This window comes from Adiantum capillus-veneris, chromosome 2 (genome assembly GCF_014529385.1).
Source record: "Adiantum capillus-veneris isolate H3 chromosome 2, ASM1452938v2, whole genome shotgun sequence".
Taxonomy (NCBI): Eukaryota; Viridiplantae; Streptophyta; class Polypodiopsida; order Polypodiales; family Pteridaceae; genus Adiantum; species Adiantum capillus-veneris.
Genome location: NC_140932.1, coordinates 27574493 through 27595265, shown reverse-complemented (window position 1 = coordinate 27595265; position 20773 = coordinate 27574493). Strand labels below are relative to the sequence as shown.

The window sequence follows — 20773 nt, the reverse complement described above, 5'->3', positions numbered from 1 at the left end:
TTAGCACTGCGAAGCCCGTACAACAAAGACCCTACCCGATGAATCCTAAGTACGCAAAGATCATTCAAGAAGAACTAGAAAAGCTTATCAAATGTGGGTTCATATATCCTATTGAACACTCTGAATGGGTGTCTCCGATAGTTATCGTGCCAAAAAAGAATGGGAAACTTAGGGTGTGCGTGGACCTCACAAAAGTTAATGCAGCTACTAGAAGAGACCATTACCCCCTACCATATTCCGAACATGTACTCGAAAGAGTTGCAGGCAAGGAAGCTTATAGCTTTCTAGATGGGTACTCAGGCTACAGCCAAATCACGATAGCGCTAGAGGACCAAGCTAAAACTGCCTTCATCACAGAATTTGGTGTATTTGCATTTCGTGTGATGTCTTTTGGCTTAACAAATGCCCCTACTACATTCCAACGATTAATAAACACTGCTTTTAAAGAATATTTGAGAGAGTTTTGTGAAGCTTTCTTAGACGACCTTTGTGTTTACTCTTCTTGGAAAGAACATCTATCATGTTTGCGGAAGGTGTTTGAAAAGTGTAGGTTATATCGTATCTCATTGAACCCGTTCAAATGCCAATTTTGGGTCAAGCATGGAGTTATTTTAGGGCATATAGTATCCAAGAATGGTATCTCAACCGACGAGAGCAAAATTAAAGTGATTCTAGAGTTACCACCACCAACCAATTACAAGGGAGTTCAAAGGTTCATGGGACACGTGGGTTATTATCGACGGTTTATTTTATTTTTCGCTGAGATAGCACGTCCTTTGTACAAGATTCTCATTGAATTTAAATGGACTGAAGAGTGTGACCAGGCCTATGAACAATTGAAGAAAACACTAGCAAGTGCTCCGATTTTAAGGACACCTAACTGGGATGTCATTTTCCATGTGCATATTGATGCATCAAACTTTGCTATTGGGTGTGTTCTCACTCAACCAGGAGAACATAAATTGGACTATCCCATTAGCTTTGCAAGCCGTCAATTGAACGATGCTGAAAGGAACTACACCACTACAGAGCGAGAAGGTTTGGCAATGGTTTATGCAGTAAAGAAATTTCGCTACTACCTTCTGGAAAACAAGTTTGTATTTTATGTGGACCATCAAGCGTTGCTGTATCTGGTAAACAAGCCATGCTCCATAGGAAGAATCACACGATGGTTGTTAATTCTTCTGGAGTTTGATTTCACGATTGTAGTGAGACCCGGTAAAAGGCACGTCATGGCTGATCATTTGTCTCGCATACCCAATGGTGAAGCCCCTACAGGAGTTGATGATGAATTACCCGATACTTCCCTATTCATAGTTGAGACTATGACTGAATGGAGTGAGAACATTGTTAACTTTTTAGCTAATGGTTTTCCACCCAAGGAACTTCGTAAGGATATCGCTCGAAGGCTAGTAAAAGAATGTGAACCCTATTGTTTGATTGCCAAAACTCTGTATAGATTAGGCAAGGATGATATTCTTAGGCGTTGTGCCCGCGAGGATGAATATTTGTATATCTTGCAAGAAGCACATATGGGCATAGCAGGAGGTCATTTTTCAGGAGACCTGACTGCTAGAAAGGTGCTGCAATCAGGCTATTGGTGGCCAACTTTATTTAAGGATGCATCACTTTTTACAAAATGGTGTGATGAGTGCCAACGTTACAAGACCACACAGCGCAAAGACAGAATGCCCTTACATCCTATTAAAGTAACCCAACCATTTGAAAAATGGGGCTTAGACTTTGTAGGTCCAATTAGTCCCGCAACTCACAACACTCAATCTCGATATATTCTAGTTGCTACGGACTATGTAACAAAGTGGGCTGAAGCTAAGGCTTCACAAAAAGCTGACGTGAGGACAACAACTAATTTTCTTTTTGAGAACATTATCACAAGATTTGGTTGCCCTTTTGAAATTGTTAGTGATAATGGTACCCATTTTATAAATGAGGTAATAAGAGAGCTTACCACGACCTTTATGATATCCCACCATAAGTCTACACCTTATTACCCGCAAGCTAATGGACAAGCCGAGAGCACCAACAAGACTCTAATCTCTATTTTAACCAAGACGGTAGAAGCTCATCGCACTGATTGGGATTTGAAGTTGACATCTGCTCTATGGGCTTATTGTACTGCTTATAAAGTGGCTATTAATTGTACGCCATTCAAAATGGTATACGGCCAAGAAGCGGTTATGCCTTGGGAGTTTGTCATTCCTAGTCTTAGGGTAGCTTCGCAAGAAGGATGGAATGGTAACCCCTTAACCGAGCGTTTGTATATCTTAGAAAAACTAGACGAAGAGAGACAGTTGGCTGTGAAAAATGCTCTTGTGGAAAAGGATAGGAGAAAGAAGTGGTTTGATCGCCATGTGAAGGACAAGGACATCAAAGTTGGTGATAAAGTCCTTATGTATGGAGTACGTAAAGAGAAGAAAAAGTTGAAATATGCTGGTAAAGGACCATATAGAGTATGTGAAATTACCCCACAAGGTACCCTTCGTGTGGAAACTCTTGATGGAGTTGAAACCATTGGATTCCTCAATGGGAGTAAATTCAAAAGATATTATGATCCTTTAAGCCAAGAAGAACTACGGGCCATTCATCAAAAAAAGGCCGCCAAAGCACAAACCGAGTTAAACAAGATACAAGCTCAAGCTGAGGCTAAGGAGCGACAACAACGTATAAGACAAAAGCGAGAGGCTAACCTTGGAGTCACAAATGCATTCCACGTGGAAATCGAAGAGGATGGGTTGGACTCTGACACACCTCTACGATACCCTATTGAGTTAAATAGTGCTTATGGAAAAGTGCTATATAACGCCTTATTGGACACGGGTGCTAAATATAATCTGCTATCCTATGGGGTGTGGTGTCAGTTAGGGAAGCCACCTCTATCTAAGAGTATTATCCAAGTCAAGGGTGTCAACAAGAAAAAAACTACGGTTTTTGGAATCTGGCACACTTCTGTCAGTTATGACAATGGGATTGTAGCTCAAGACTTTTTGGTCATGCCTACTGGAACTATGGAGGGTAATATAAACCTAGGCCGCACGTGGATGATAGCCACCAAATGCACTATTGATTGGGGGACTGGGGGTGTTACAACGCAAAAACCAACTCTTAGCCCTACCACTCAAGCCATAGTCCCTGAGATATTGCCTGAGGAAATAAAACCCAAGACATTGCATGTCCAGGAGGTTGAACCATACGTCCCCATAGCCCAACTCTCTAGAGCTTCAACTGATGTAGTTGAAAGAAAGCTTGAGACACACAAGAACCATCCTAATATAACAGACAAAACATACAAGTGGGTCCCTAAAGCCTTTGTAGTGAGCATGGTTGATGCAAAAAAATGGAAACCTAGTAAGAACCGTCCCACTCACTCCAAGAAATGTAAAGAAACGTTGCGTTGGATTCCTAAATGACTATTGGAAGCCCAAGGATACTATGAAGGAAATGATCAAATCTGGGTGCCCAAACGTAAAGTGTACTCTTACCTGTCAACCCAATCCTGTGGCTCCAAAACAAATTGAAAATCGCGGAAAAGAAAAAATCATGGAATGTTACACACCCGATCTAGAGCTAGTTTGGGTACCAAAGAAAGAACGATTTGTTCCACCTAGCTCAGGAACAGGGAAATCAAATGAAGCTTCTTGCTCTTCATGTAGTTCCTATACGCACATAGAAGCTTCGACACAACCTCCACCTACCACTGTACATATCCATACAAGCACGAAAGAGTTTACACCTCCCGGGGTAAGTTTACCACCTACAACAACGTTGCCAATAAAATCATGGGAGAGTACCTTACCACCCTTGCAACTAGATGAAACGCATAGGGCGGTCGAAAACTATTGGTTAAAACCTTCACCCATAACAACTTGGAACAATTGGTTTCAAAAGGTGACGACCTCCTTCCAAAAGGTATGATCTACCCAAGGAAGGGGGGAGTGTTTGCTAACATCAATCATTCACTCGCTCCCCTCTCAACCTTCCTCCCTGACCTCTCAATTCCAATCTTAGGGAATATATATATATAGCCTTATACTCACAAAAAACAAAAATAGTAAAGAGCAAGAGCGTCTAGCAATGAGAGAGCACCCTATCAGATCTTACATATAAGTCCAAATTCACCGTGTCAATTCAAGCAACACACAAAAACAACTCTTATGTTTTAAAGGCCTAACCAAATCTATGTGTCTTGTCAGAAATGGCTACTTCACCAGAGGCATGCACTTCTATTTTTGATAAAAGATACCCTTTGTCTTTTCCTCAAGTGTTCTACGTATGCTACCCTATACTTTCTTGCGAATGGGATTTGATAGAGAGCCTTGCATGTGAGAGAAATTTTGAGGAGTTAGAATGGCTGATACGTCTATGGCTAACTAGTGATCCATACCCAGTAGCGAATGTGTCTCCAATGGCACATGCTTATTCTTTTGCACAAGATGAGTATCCACGCATTGCAAGGTTCTTGATTAGCATGCTTGCACAAGAGGATGATGAAGAGGAACTAATAGAGACCGAGGAAGACTATGGCCTCACGGACAACGATTTTATTTATCTAGATGATGAGGATAGAGGCCTAGCCTTAGGGTGGCCACCCGGTTTATATAATATCCTCTCTCCTTGATTCTAAAAGGGGTGACAGATAGGTAGGTTAGGGGTCTAGATTGTGTTTTGAGTTTGTTTTTTAGGAGTTTTAATTTTTCACACTGACATGCCTCCTAGAGGTATAGTGCCTGTTTTTGGATGTGTTAGGTAGGACTTATATGGATCTCCATCCACATGGCTGAGGACATCTGCTTCAACGAAATGAGCCACTCCATACCTCCAAGTGTACTACTTTCCATGATTCATGTTGGTGGATATGTGTAATTGCTAATAATGATTTTTCATTCTTTGTTTGAGTGCAATAGTTACGATTGTTATCTGCCATTATAGATGTATAAATTTGTCTTTGCTTAAGTTGATTGAACTCCAGTTTAATCTTATGGATGAGCCTGGAGATTAGGAGACCGTGACTTTAGGTTAACTCATTTACTTGACCACTAGGCCTAGCTAATAAAATTATCCGAGTATTTGAGACCTTAGGAATGTTTTAGGCAGAGAAAGGCTTGCTCACTCAAACAACAAAAAACACTAGTGCGAATACCAAGGAAATGGAAGCAAAAAAAAAACAAAACAAAACATAAGTGCCACAAATGAAAAATCTTACACTGGAAGAGAAATCCTGGCTTGAATTGGTACTTCACTCACATGTATTGTCTATGGTACTAGAGCCCTCGAGGTTCCCAGTGTGGGCGCTTTTCCTTGAGAAGCAAAAAACCCCGGACATACAAAATAAGCACACACGTCACATGATTGTGACCCAAAGTAAAAAAGTATTAAAAAAATAATAATAATAAATTAAAAGACTTCCATTGAGCTTACAGTTAACATTTCAAGCTTTTGTTTGCAGTTGTGAGAGCGAGTTGGCTAATCAAAGCTGAAAAGCATAATTAGGGAATCTTGCATTTAGATAATCTTCTTAGCTTAGCTAGTACTAGAGTAGTTGTTTTAACCTTAGTCATAGCTAACTAATTGATAGACTCACCCATAAGCTCAAAACTCTTGATTAATTAATTTACTCAAAGTGCAATTTATTTGTCCTTAATGGCAGTCTAACATTTCATAAATCTTGCATTTACTCATTTCCACATGTACTTTACATTCCCCTCATGATTTATGGCAATATAATTCCGCTTGCTAAAACGGTGACTTTGCCTTGCAGATTCAAATGTAGATGCTCTACAACATGGACATACCAAGCTTCAACTCAATAGCTTCCGAGGACGGAATCTACATCAGGAAGGGGGGCAATGTTAACCCTCGTGGCTCACGGACACCCTATCGCCTACGACGGACACTATAACCGTATTATTTATTTAAGTAGAGTCAGGCACCGGGCTTGTCGGTCCAATATGGAAAGGTAGAGTGATCGCCGATGAGAGGCGCACTCTAACACGAACATGCTAGGGTTAGTTGGCTAAGCATGGGCGCCCAAGTGTGAATGGGGTGAGCTCACATAAAAGCCAATTAAACCTAAAATTGAGTCATTCTCTCATTATGCAATAGAAGCTGCTCTTGCTCCATCTCCACCTTCTCCTTCACCATCTCCTTGTGTGTGTGCGTGTGAGAGAGAGAGAGAGAGAGAGAGTGTGAGAGTGTGTGTGCGATCGAGCGTTGCGGCGGCACGACGGCGGTGAGGCGGTTGAGCGCGGCGTAGCGGCGTCTCCCTCTTCTTCGCGGCGAGGAATCCTCTACAGCAGGAGCATAAGGCGGTGAGTGACACACCATTGCCCTCTTTGAGCTTACTAGTTAAACTAGTTGTGTGCTTGGAGCCGTCTGCGGCTTGTACACGGTGTATCGGCAAGTCCCTTGCTTCGACAGTGCGGCAAGGAGCGCACAGTTTACTAAAGTAGGATGTTGTTTCTTGGAAGCACTTATTGCAAGGCATGTTGTATGTAGTGTATTTTGGGTTGCTTTAGTTTAGAATGTTGTTAATTATTGGAATGACTTATTGCACGGTGTGTACAACATTGGCAAGGTAGAGAAGCTATGTGTTGATCCAAAGTGAGGGCCCATATAAGATGCTGGCATCATTTGTGAACCTATGAATGATGAAATTATTGGTCAGCATCAACGCTTTGGCCCACATGTATATCAATGTTTGTTGAGTTTCCTGCTTGCCATGTGCTCTCTTGAAATGCAATGTTTTCATGACTTGCCCATTAAGGGCAAGGCCAAGCAACATTGTGTGAATATGTATCCATGCTTAGGGACACACGATTTTCAGTATGCATGCACTTTGTAGTGTATCTTGGAGTGCTTTCTATTGATGATATTCTATTTTGGGTGGCATGACAAGATTTCTATTGTAACCTCATTAAAATACAAGTGCGGCGCACCTTCAAGACCAGAACATGTGGTTGAGGAGCTAACATGGGAAGGACAAAGAAGCTCTTGGTCTTATTTCAAATTACCTCTTCTTGCATCTCTACACACATGTGGCTTTATGCAAGAATTAGGAAAAAGATGTTGTGCTCAACATGTCTGCCATCAAGAGAATCATCGATTATGAGTGCATTTTTTGTAGGAAATTCCCAACATCTTTGAGGCAAGAGTGGACTAAAGCAGTAGCCCATTTTGATAAATATGGGCTGCCGGTTTTTGTTCTATATACATTATGCTTCATTGTGCATGTATGTGGCATTATGCAAACTTTCATGATAAGTTTGTTAGTGTGGACATGAATCATACAAACAAACATCGTTATCCCAACTTCTTTCTCTTCAAGAAGTTTCATATGGAAGCAATCTTTTGATGAGGTTGGAATAGCAGTCTTCTCAGGATAAATTTCTAATTCGTACGTACCAACACAACAAGATACATCCGGATATTTGTGATAGTTGGTACCTCAGGAGGAATCATACTCATTCGTCAATATGTATGCTCCCAATTTAGGGTATTTTTTCAAGATTACACTTATTGTGTGCTATTTCAAGGTCTCATAGGGAAGACTATTGGTTGATGCAAAGTGAGGGCTCCTCTCATAGGCTTGCATCTGGGTGAACATATGTATGGTCCAATGATAAAGAGGGGAAATGCTTTGGTCCAAACATTTTCCAATGTGATGTACTATTTAAAGCCTAAAAATCCCTTTAATGAGATCCATGTCCATAATGTGCTCTCTTGAAACTCAGTGTTCACACAACATACTCAATAAGGGTAGAGACAAGAAGCATTGACTATGTTATAATTCATGCTTAGGGAACAAAGTGGTCAATATGTATACCAATTGTACTGTATCTTGGATCGTTCTTTTAAATTTTTGTTTCTTGGAAGGCACAAGAAGATTTCTTTTATAGCATGTCATTGAAGAGCTACGTTCAAGGATGTATGGTTTTTTATGGCACATATTGTAGGCTGAGTACAACATGGCCTAGAAAAAGAATCTATTGCTCATTTTTTATGAATACAGAGTGAGTGTCATTTAGAAAATATGATTCTCTATGCTGGCATCTTAGTGACATTTGACATATGAAAGAACTTATAAAAGACTGTTGTGTTAATTGAAGACCAATTAAGAGGAAAATTGTATGTCATCTTTGCTCAAATCAAGTGAGTAAGAGAGAGAGAGAGAGAGAGGATATCCTTTTCTTTTTTTTCAAAGAGGAAAAGATAATATCCATGGCATAGAATGGACCCTCTACAATGCACACTACGACATCAATTATAGCCACTACCTAGCACACTACGACATCAATTATAGCCACTACCTAGCCCAACATATAGACGAGGGGTTCAATGAACTGGCATCTTTATTATCAATTACTTTGAGACTAATCTGTGTTTTGAGCATCCCCTTTCCCTTGTGTGTGTGTGTGTGTGTGTGTGTGTGTGTGTGTGTGTGTGAGAGAGAGAGAGAGAGAGAGAGAGAGAGAGAGAGAGGGACAAAGAGATGAACTCATACATTAGCTTTAGGACAACACAAAATGCCTTTTTTAGCTACTTCAATGGCAAGGATTGTGGAAATGCATTTGACATATTCCATGTTGTATCGAGTGTTGTAGTGTTGTATGAATCTTCAAATTGCTATAGGTATACACCAAGTTTTTTATTGTTATACCCCCTATCTACATACCCTAAATACATACCCTAAAAGCATTGGGTCATGCTAGGAGCTGCAGGTTGTAGATTTACACTTTGACAATGATATAAAAATGAGTTAAATTGGCTCTTCGTTGGATTGTCTTTTGAGAGTTTCTAAATGCCGTCTCCTCCCCCAATACATAAGATGTCAAAGATAGTTAGATGGAGCATTGCATTAGAGATTTCGAGGATGATCAAATTTGATAAAGAAGCATCAAAGATAATATACTTTTCACTATGCATAAAGAACGTTTTCACCTTGAGCAAGGGAGAAGGAGAAGAGGGCCACCAAAATTAGACCTTGTCTCTTCTTGGCCGCAGCAACGCGTGGGTCACATACTTGTACTATATATGAAGCAGCTTAAAATTTTCAAGGAAGGAGAGACCCTCCATGTGTCATTCACTGCTTCACTTAAGAGAAAACCTTATAAAATCTCTCTTTTCTTTGAAGTTTGGAATGTTGGAATCTGTGAATCTTTTCAACCTTTCAACTTTAACCTTACAAGTAATAAAAAAAAGATTGACTCTACTTTCATTTTTCTTTTGAAAGCCAATTGAAGGGTGGCTCAACTTTGATTTTGGAAAGACAAAGGCCATAAAAGTTTAGAACTTCAGAAATTGTTTTACGAACGCCAATAAAATTTTACCGATTTATGTCAAGACGATCTTAAAATTTAGCTAGGAACCTTGACTTTAATGAAAGAGTGGTCTCAAATAGCCCCAAAATGGAAAGACGTGTGTGTGTGTGTGTGTGTGAGTGAGAGAGAGAGAGAGAGAGAGAGAGAGAGAGAGACAGAGAGAGAGGTCTCAAAGAGAGTGCCAAAAGTTTTTTTCTTGATCGAAATAATTTTAAAGTAGATCTATACATATATAATGGAGCTTAAATTTTCCAAGCAAGGAGAGGCCTCCCACGTGTCATCCACTGTAACTTGCACAACTGTCCATGTTTGAAACTCCATGAAATAACTATAGCTCAACGACCTTGACGCTTGAAGGTCTCATACCAATCTCAATCTACAACATCTACTTGTGTGTGTGTTCATGTCCATGTTGTGTGTATGTGGTGTGTTCATGTGTTTGCGTGTGTGTGTGTGTATGAGAGAGAGAGAGAGAGAGAAGCAACATGATTGGCCACTGGCTATGTGTGTGTATGAGACTCAAATCTCAACCTACAATGCGATTGTGAGAGAGTCCAATCTAGCTGAGTGAGCCCATGTGCACACCCAAGGCTCTAAGTGTGTGTGTGTGTGTGTGTGTGTGTGTGTGTGTGTGTGTGTGTGTGTGTGTGTGTGTGTGTGTGTGTGTGTGTGAGAGAGAGAGAGAGAGAGAGAGAGAGAGAGAGATTCTCTTACTAAGTGGCAAGAGAGAATGAGAGGGTATGTGGGGATTTAGTGGAGGGAGGGAGAGAGAGAGAGAGAGAGAGAGAGAGAGAGAGAGAGAGAGAGAATAGTTGGTCCCATAGCCAATCAGGAACAAGGGCGAGTAAGCCCAAGTTGACGAATCCAGGATAGGGAGAAAATCTAAGACGAGTAGTGAGCAATTGCAAGTTAAGAACGATGGAAGGCGGAGTAAAGTGTTGACTTTGTTTAAAGGGTTTTTGCCCCAAATTTCTTTGAATTTTGTAGGTATTCTCAACTTCAAATTGGAATTTAAAAGGTAAATTTTAAAATTTGTGGGTGGGATTACACAAGATCTAGGTTTTTCCCTATTAACTTCATAGGCATTCCCACCTTCAAATTAGAATTTAGAGATAAATCTCAAAATTTGTAGGTGGGATTACACCAAACCTAGGGTTTTTCAAGCACTTGGATACATAGTGCTTTTCTACAAACTTCATGGGTTTTCTCACCTTCAAATCTATAATTTAAAATTTGTAGGTGGGATTACACTAAACCTAGCCTTTTTCCTAGCACCATCACGTACTCGGATATATAGTGCTCTTTTTCAAAAACTTGGAAAACCTACATATGAGAAAGTATATTTGAAGGTCTTTACGTTATTTTCCTAAAATTTTCCTCTAAAATTTGGAGATTTTCCCTTAAAATTTGAAGGTTTATACAAAATTTGGAGGTTTCCATGAAGGGCTCTTGGAGAATTCCACAAAGAATTGAAAATTAAAAAACCTACATATGATAACCTTTTAGAGACAAATTTACTATAATTGAAGGTTTTTAAATATTTGAATTTTTTCGTTTGTGTATATGATGATGATTGTACACCTCCCCTTTGATTTGTAGTTCATCCTGCTAATTTCTATGAACTTTGTAGGTTTCTCAGCTTTAAATCTAGAATTTAGAGGTAACCTCAAAATTTGTTGGTGAGATAAGACTTAACCTAGGTTTTTTTTCGAGCACTTGAATATAAAGTGATTTTTTCCACATACTTGGAAAACCTCCATATGAGAAATTTTAGAGGCAATTATACTATATTTGAAGATTTCTACATGATTTCCTAAAATTTTTATCTAAAAGCTTACAGATTTGCATCTAAAATTTGAAGATTTTTACTAAATTTAGCGATTTCCATCAAGGGCCAATCCTATAAAAATTATTATGTATGAGAAATTTTAGAAGAAAATTTACTATATTTGAAGGTTTTCAGGTTTGATTTTCTCCATTTGCATGTATGATGATGATTGAATGCATCCTCTCTCATTTGTAATTTATCCCTACTAATTGGTCCCAAAGTCAACAAAACTTGCAACTCCTCAAGGTCTTTACCTTGTGGATCCCTCTAGAGTGTGTTTTGTCGGTGTCAATCTTCGGTCCTTCACTAAGGAACTTGAGAAGTCATCACTCATAATTTCCCTTCCTAGAAACTTACATCCAAGTCACCCGCTTTGTGTGACAACACAACTAGCTTTTTTTCTGCTTATTAAATGGACTAAATGATGTCAACATTGGCTTTCACCTTGAAGGTATGTTAGTATTATCCAATGCCAACATTTAAGAAGTTGACATGAATGAAAAAATTCATGCTGAGATTCCTATCAAGGGCTCTTGGAGAAGCCCAAAAAACAGACAATGATTGAAAATTCTTTATTCAACATGTACACTAAGTGTGAACATGTACTGAAAAACGCACAACAAGCAGTTTAGGATGCCGCATATGTTTGGAAGGAGAAGGGTGAGGGTAAGGAAGCTTTGAGTAGTTTTCACATGAGGCAAAGTGAGGGCTCGTGTTCGGATACAATTTTGTATTCTTATATCTCAAAGGCATGTGGCATCATGCAAGTATTTGGCATAAGAAAACTAAAATGGCTATTGAGGGGCTCTTTAAAAAACCCATCCTGTTGCAAAATGTTTTGGTCAACATGTACACCATATTTTAGCCTCTTGGAATGCATTTATGTGGCCCTTAGCACCCCCATACTTAGGGGTTCTTACTCTTTGGGTCACTTTCAAGGAGGCAAATTTACTATACTTACATTAAACTTAGATTTTCTTCGAGCACTCATGTACACAATGCTTTTTTCAAAAATTTGAAAAACCTACCTATGAGAAAATTTAGATGCAAATTTATTATATTTGATCGTTTTTACACTAAATTTGTATAAACTTTGTAGAAGTTCTTACCTTCAAATCTAGAATTTAGAGATAAATCTCAAAATTTGTAGGTCAAAGTATAGTAAACATAGGTTTTTTTTTTAGCATTTAGATACACAATACTTTCTCCCAAAAACTTGGAAAACCTATGTATGAGAAATTTCAAAGGCAAATTTATTATAATTGCAGGTTTTATTTTGCAGGTGGGATCGTACTAAATGTAGGTTTTTTTATAACACTCAAATACACAATATTTTTTCCAAAAAACTTAGAAAATCTACATATGATTACAGTAAGCGTACACTCAAATACATTTCTAGGTGTGATTGCACTAAACCTAGCCCTTTTTCCAGCATTGGAATACACAAAATCAATGTTACAAGAGATGAAAGCCTTGAGACTTTTAGTAGGGGGGGGAAGGTGTCGAAGTGCCTTACACATTATTTGTTGAAGGTGCCATTGATCCAGCATCTAATAATGATGGTGAAGAGGCATATTCTCCCTCATCTAGACCTTGAATGATGGCTAACACATTCATGGTTTCTTGAACTATTGGTTTGCTTGAATGTGGGATGGGTATGGAGATGATCCTTTGAAGGCTAGTGGCCCAACAACATGCTTCGATGTTTGTAAACCACTCTTCATGTCTTCCTACATCAAGTTAGGGACCAATCCCATGGACTCGAGAATGTCCAGTCTGATGTATAAGCCATCCAATGAGAAAACATGAGCTATGCTTCTTTTCACCTCTTCTAAATGCTTGGAATCATCCATTTTTAGCATACGAGCTTGATGTGAGTGCAACCAAGTGGCGATGGTACTCCTCACAAGATGGCTCATTGGGTGGCAATGATACTGCACATCTTCTACACGTTTATGGCCAATTGCATCTCTCAGATGTGGTACACATAGGCATGACCGTCTTCCATGTTGGCCAAATATGTGCAGTAGCTTCTTGGAGAATCTATTTAAGGTTAAATTCTCCTTCAACATGGAGTCGAAAGGCCCAATGTAGCTCTCTTTTTTCTCGGATAATTAGATTGTGTGTTTCTCTGTGTGTGTGTGTGTGTGTGTGTGTGCGCGCGCGCGCGCGCGCGCAACAAACACCATAAGTGTTGGAGACTTCATGACTTGGGAGCAAAGGTTGATAAAAAAGCCGAATGTCACCTACAAATTTTGACACGGTGCCTCTAAATTATAAATTAGAAGGTAAGAGAACATACACAATATGAAGGTATTTAGTATTTAAATTTTTTTGGGCGGAGAGACGGAGAGAGAGAGAGAGAGAGAGAGAGAGAGAGAGAGAGAGAGAGAGAGAGAGAGAGAGAGAGAGAGAGAATAGTGAAAATTAAACAACTACAAGCAACCTAAAGACTATCCAATCAAACAGAGAGGAGGAGGAGGAGGGGGAGGAGAAGAATAGTGAAAATTAAACACTACAAGCAACCTAGAGACTATCCAATCAAACAGAGAGAAGGAGGAGAAGGAGAATATAAATATTAATCTCTCTCTCTCTCTGCTCTCTTCAATAGCTATAAATCACTCCTAGATCCATTGAATAAGGGCTAGAAAATCCTCTTTTTTTTTTTTGCAAAACTCACAATTGGGAGTGATTATATTATATAGTCACGAACATATATACAAATCAGCTTCAAGCTCAGGCCAAGCCTTGAGGGATAGAGATTTACAACCGAACATACAAAACATGTGAGAACCTGCCAAGCTTGGTATTAAAGGAATATTTGCTTCCTCTTGCTTGTATCAATTTCTTTGAGAATCCATAGAGAGATGTTATGGATAATTTTTTTGCAATGTAAAAGAGTACATGCATGTAGAAAAATAGCATCTATATAATATTCCACTTTTGTAATTGTAATAATAGAAAACATGCATTTTCTAGCCGCCGCAACATGCGGGTCACACACTAGTATGAAATGAACTCTCATATATCAAGGAAAAGATTTTGGGTTACCCAATGCCTTTGAAAGCATGGAATGATTGACAGCCTTACTTGCTAAATGATAAAGCCTTAGAGGCTCCACAAATCCCAACAATCACCTTGAATTTATCATTTAGGGCTTTAGCTTTAAAGATTTTTTATTTTTATTTTTTAGACATTTTAAAGCTAAGTTTAGAACTTGAAGATGTAGAACTTTTAAAGTAAGGTCTTCAATGATCCAATGAGGACCTAGAGGTTTTTTTTATTAGAAGGTAAAACTTTGAATTAAAACAATTGAAAATGTTACATGGATCCACAGGAAGGAGAAGGGTCACCACGAGACGCTAGAGTTTTAGGACTTAGAACTTTAAAGCTTTTAGAGTGGGATTTACAACTTAAGGATCTACAATTTTGAATTTGTAAAAAAGGTCTAGAGCTTAGAAATATAGAATTTTTAAAGTGAAGTGTAGAGCATAAGGATCTAAAGCTTAGGGTGTAGAGCTTAAGGGTGTTTTTTTAATGCAATTCTATGTGCTTATATATATATATATTTTTAAAAGCTTAGAGATGTAGAGATTTTAAAGTGGGATCTAGCCTCATAATTGGGGTGAGGGCAAGGCCTAAAATTAATGCCTTTTTTTTTTCAAGGGCTATTTTGACTATCAAAACAAGTGCTTTAAAAAAAACTCATGTCATTTGACATGCTAGAATCTCAAAATTGCATGTCATTTTTTGTATTTATATCTTTAAGTTAACGTTATATATGGCAAGTTATATAAGTTGATTCCATTACACAAAACATATGAAAGGGGGCTTGAAAAATTGCATGTCAAAAAGAAATTTTTATCATGCGTAGCAAGCCTGGTGATTTTATCACTTGTTTTTCATGGGAATCTCTTAAGATTTTTCCAGTTTGGGATGAAAAATAAAAGTGATGGAATGCCAACTTCAATGACGAGATAGGTCGCGGCAAGTGAGGAGAGAGCAACAATTTTTCTTTTAAATATTTCAGGCCCGACAAAGCGTGGAATGAGAGATCTCGCTCAACTAGTTTAGGCAAGAGCGTCCTTTGTAACTCCAATCGCGAGGGATCGATCAATCACGAACTCCATGAGGAAGCTTTGGAACAACAATTTATCAAATTATCAGATTGAATGAAGAACCAATGAAGATTTCAAGTAATGAGAGGTGGATGGAGCGAGTACGAGGGTCCAGAAGATTCACTCTTAAGGCTTCACTTGGAAAGGGTAGGCCCATAAGTGATAAAATAAAAATAGATTCAAATGTAGTTCTTACTCCATTCTCATATTTTCACACACATATATATGTGTTTTTTTGCATTCTATTGTTTTAGAATGTTAAAGTGAAGCTTCACCTTGCATAATTCTAATAAATTCTATACACCCACAAGGAGTTCTTTTTATTTCACCTTTCATTTCACAACCTCACAAAGAAGAAAACCGGAAATACTAGCAAAAATTATGAGATTTGCAAAATTTTTGGACCACTTTCTCACATATTTCATCGGTTTGCAGTTAGGTAGTCTCGATTTTCAATCGGTTCAAGATTAAGCTGAGGCAATCCTTTCCCAAACGTTGATACCAGTTTAATTCAACCTAACAATTTTATCACTTTCTTATTGTTTTTTAAAGTTGTCGTGACCCTTTCACTTGTTTTTTTGAGAATTACCTACAACTTTGAAATCACAAAACACACACCCAACCTTCGGAGGTGGAGGTAGTCCGAGTCTTGAGGTGAGTCTTCCCAACCAGATAAAGTTGACCAAACAACATGGAAAATATCCCTAAGAGCTAGAACATATCTTCGAGCAGTCAAGAGGCGATGAACCCACCACTTTTGCTCAAAGCCTATGATTCTTTCAATTGAGCTAACACTCGTTGATATTGATCCTTTTCTTGACGCCCAATCCATTGTCTTTCTTCATGTTTCTGTGCCTTGGCCTCCACTCCCCCTCCAATTCTTCTCCTTATGCCATGTGGAAAAACCACCAAGGTGCATTATAAGATATGGTAGAGAGTAGAGAAGTAGAAAAGGATCTTACAATGGTTAAATTTCCTTAACCCCACATCAGATTCAAAAATTTCTTATTGAACTCAACTTCGTAGGTGTCGTTAACTCCCATGGACATTTCCTAACCAGTGGAGCACACTTGCGATGTTAGAGATTGTGTAGGCTATCAATATAAAAAAACAAGCCTGTACGACCCACCCCATTGATTGTTATTGTCACCTGATGCCACTGCGCACTCATGGCCTTCGCCTTGTTGCTGCAAATCACTCGATGCCTCACGTTGCCTCCCCCGTCGATCACTACGTGCCGAGTCCCGACGAACCTGTGGTGGCCACCCTTCCCTTTTCTGCCAGCAGGGATCTTCCTCGACTCAAAGCTTGCGGTAGGATATTGCTAGATTCTCATTCATGTGATTTTTTCAAAATCGTGGTCACATACCTCATGGTCCCCTATAATATCTTTATAAATGATCCTCCCCATGATGGCATGGTCCCCTATACTATCTTTATAAATGATCCTCCCCACGATGCCATAGGCCTCATATTTGTCAGCTCTTCCATATTTTAGTCCCGTATACAGTTCAAGCCTTTGTAGCCCATATCACTTGTCTTGTACCAATATAGGGTTATGATCACTAACGTTGTTAATGTTAATCACTATACCTAACTAATTAATGCTAATCACTACCTTATGCACCAAACAATTTGAACCTTTGCTAGTGCGAACGGGGACTATAAATTGATAATTCCTGACTTTCCGTTAACCTTTCAATCTTAGCATAATTAAGCAAGCCTTGCTTTCATTTATAGTACTAATTACCCTTAACCTAGCCAAACCGATGTCCATTAAGATCCTGGCGCAGAACTCATATATAGCTTCGACACCATGCTGTGCCTACTCCCATATCGACTGGTCGTACCCTCAATATCAGCTTGATGTGCGCACGTCGAAGACCCTCTCACACCAGGCGCATTGCACGGGCGACGCCATGGATTCGCCGAAAGGCTGCAAGCATTGCAACCAAGGCTCATCTCAAAGAGCCCATAGCTCATGCAGCAGAAGGCTTAGTGGAATACGGAGCTCATTTTGTTGCCAATCTCGTTGGTATCGCTGGTCAATGCACTGTCGAATATTTCTGCAAAAGGGGTAAGATTCTGACTGCGTGTCTCTGGCAGAAATCAACATTGCAAGAAGCATTAATTGATTTGTAGAATTTGTATCCTGGTACGTTGGTACACAGAAGAGGGCAATTGCTTCATTTAATCAGGCTATGGATCCGGCAGTGACCCTGAGGATGAGCGCCCGCATAATGAGGCTGACATCGCAGAGAAATACAATTACATGGAGATGGCGAAGGCTTCTTATTCGGACGAGAGCATGGAAAACAAGTTCAGTGGTTTTGTGGAGAGAAGCAGGCTGATTTCTGAGGTGGACAAGCGCTCCAGGTTCTGGGGCGGAGTAGCATCCACGGACACAGAGGCTCATGTGTGCCAGGAGAAGGATGGCACTGCCGTGTTCGTGTTCCGTGGGACGGAGCGCCCTGCGTGCGATGATATGAAGTCGTTTTTAAGGGACACTGCAACAGATGGGTGCATGGTGTTACGACCCGTGAAGCTCTACGATGGGTCGAGGATGGCTCAGCCCCCAGCGTACGATGGGGCGAGGTGGGAGCGGCCAGCGTGGGTCTCAAGGACGGAGATACAAGCCCACCAAGGATTTCAGTTGGCGCTGAGGGACGTGACGGCAACAAGCTTGCGGAAGGAGAACCTGCAGACGGTGTTTGAGGATATGACAGGAATAAAGGCGAGGCAGGTGCAGAAAGTGGTGTGCGTTGGGCACAGCTTGGGCGGGGGGATTGCCACGATGTGCGCAATGTGGTGCAGAGAGATTGCATTCCCACACGCACACATCACCTGCGTCACCCTGGGCAGCCCCCGAGTGGGAAACAGAGAGTTTGCACGCTACTTCAACACGCGTGTCGCCAATAAAAGCTATCGAATTGTGAATCTCAAGGATCCGGTGCCCTGCTTTCCCCATCAGTTCGCCGGCTACAAGCATGTTGATGGCGCCATCTACCTCACCCGCGACCAGATGGGCCACATTGTGTGCCAGTGGGGCTGCATTCGCCCCACAAAACTTCGCCCCACTCTTTGGGACTTCATTGCCTGCGCCTACAGAGGCATGGCCGACCATAAGGCCTCCAACTACGTCAACTCTTTCCGCCAGCTCTTGCATGATCAATGGTAGCAGTCCACTTGTCCCCAATTTCATATTAGAAACTAGTCTTGCTAGGTGGGCTTGCTATATAACATCTATAGAATATCAGAGAACACATGCAGATTGACTTTTAGCAGCTAGCACTTGAAGGGAACAAGAGCAAGACTAATTTGCGAAGGGCAGCATTGAGTGAAAGGAATATACACTTGAAAAATGCTATAATGTTTATGGGATTAGACAAAGTTAAATGCATCAATTATTAGAGATTATAGGGGTGGTTACACTTGAAATTATATCCAAGTGAGGTTGTACTATTATGTCTACAGATGAATGTTTTTTCTACTATACATGCTACATGTAAATTCTTACGAACGAAAAGTTTTTCAAAAAAAAAAATCATTGAATGGTTAGTAGCGCAACACGTCGGCTCACATTTTTGAAGGTGGATTTCGAGTGTGTTTTGCTTTTCTTCTTTTATAGTTGTTTATGTTTTACCTTTCTACTTTGGTAGTTATTCCGAGTACAATGATACATGTAACTTCACATTCGATGTTTTGTGTTATGGCATTGACAATGCACCTTGCACTGTTTGCCGCACTGATTGTCAAGTCGATATTTTCAGTGATCATGCACTGCACGCAAATTGCGATCGAATTGAGCTCATTGAACTTAGGGTCTAGGAGCCACTACTGAAGGAAATTTATGTTACCCACGTTCGTCTTCATTTCAAGTTTTGTCATGTCAGTTTGATTGTACAATTTATTCAAGGCAAGGCTGTTATAGTGTTGGACGTCCGATATGTGAGTACAAATTATCGTAGTAGAGTCGTTGATGTTCAAAGTTGCATGTAGCTAGTGGACCAAGCTTGTGATATGGCATGTGTTACAAAGCTCCCATGCACGTGACTACAAATTGCGGATAGTTGGGCAAGAGAACACATTTGTTGTTGAAGGGATCTGCCAATTTATTGCTTGTTACATTGATATTTTATCTTACGATAAGGTCAAAAGTCGTTTGGGTTAACATGGATAGCTTATCTATAATTATAATATCTGCCTCTTTTATGTCCCAATATCACTCACCGGTCTCATGAATAGAGAGAGGATACTTTTGATTCGTGGTTGGTATCTTGACCTGGTAATGGACTGTAGATACAATGCTGCTAAGCCTTGTTGCTTCCGCTCCAATGACGAAGCACCCAAAAATAATACAGAAGTGAGGGAAATAGGAGTGTCTATTTCATATATTTGTCGACCTTGTTTATCGCTATATACGTGAGGTATGCCGTCACATAGCAGCTCAGACATATTTCTAGATTGTGAGTGAAGATGTCACATTGCATGCTCCAATCTTTATAGAATGCAGTGATTTCAAACCATGACCTAGCATATGGACGGTAAGCTAGTTTCAAGTTGGCCGCAGTTTGCTCTTTAGCTTATTGATGCTTGGACTATAATATTCTACGTCTTGAGAACTTCATACTAACACCTAGTACCGGAGAAACGAGGACATATATAGTATGGCATCAATTATTTAGACACCTAGTACGGTATAAATTATTTAGAGCCAAAGTAAAGGTGCACAAGGTGATTTCACTATTGTGATAAACCACATGCATCCACTACTGTAATACATCACATACATTTGGGAAGCAACCGTATGCAAAATGTTGCGTGTGTAACTCACGTGCAGATGTTGATCGACATTGAGTGTATAGTTCTAAAAACAAGATCCGGATAAACCAAATCAAAGGAACTAATGCAAAAAATTCTAAAACAAGAAAATAGATATAACATGAATGAAATAAAACGTCACACTAAAAGTGGAAAGTATGTTGTACACGTCATACAGAGGTGCCATACAAAAGTATGTTGGAGAGCGGGCACTATGGGTTCTCCAAAAAATTATAAGAAACGTAAGTTGTGCCCTGTCCCATAGCGTTTATGTGTTGCACCAAGCAAACTCATGCGCATGGAAAATTGGATGCAGATAACGGACCTTGCAAAGTTATCGAGATGCAATCGCGCTTGTGCAATTGGAACGTGCAGTGTTGTGAATATATGTCCTCCCTGCCATACACAAAACATGTATATGTAACTTTATGCTGTATGTCCTATTATCAATATTACCTCTCTCTCTCTCTCTCTCTCTCTCTCTCTCTCTCTCTCTCTCTCTCTATCTCTCTCTCTCTCTCTCTCTCTCTCTCTCTCTCTCTCTGTCTCTCTGAGTTGTAAGCTGCTTCGGTTAGCAATTGTGTCTTCTTGCCTCCTTGCTGACTAACATGCATTATGTATCGATACCGAAATGATTTTTGTATTTGCAACCATTCGAACTTGATCCGATT

General features: G+C 39.9%; 1 protein-coding gene across 1 annotated transcript; it reads left to right on the top strand.

Moving 5' to 3' along the window:
* Positions 1-17220: 17220 nt before the first annotated feature.
* Positions 17221-18808, top strand: LOC147462554 (lipase-like). Its single transcript, XM_086526582.1, has 2 exons — positions 17221-17358; positions 17453-18808. Exon 2 carries the CDS (start codon positions 17554-17556, stop codon positions 18457-18459), a length of 906 nt encoding a protein of 301 aa, XP_086382708.1. The 5' UTR covers positions 17221-17358; positions 17453-17553; the 3' UTR covers positions 18460-18808.
* The last annotated feature ends 1965 nt before the right edge of the window (positions 18809-20773 follow it).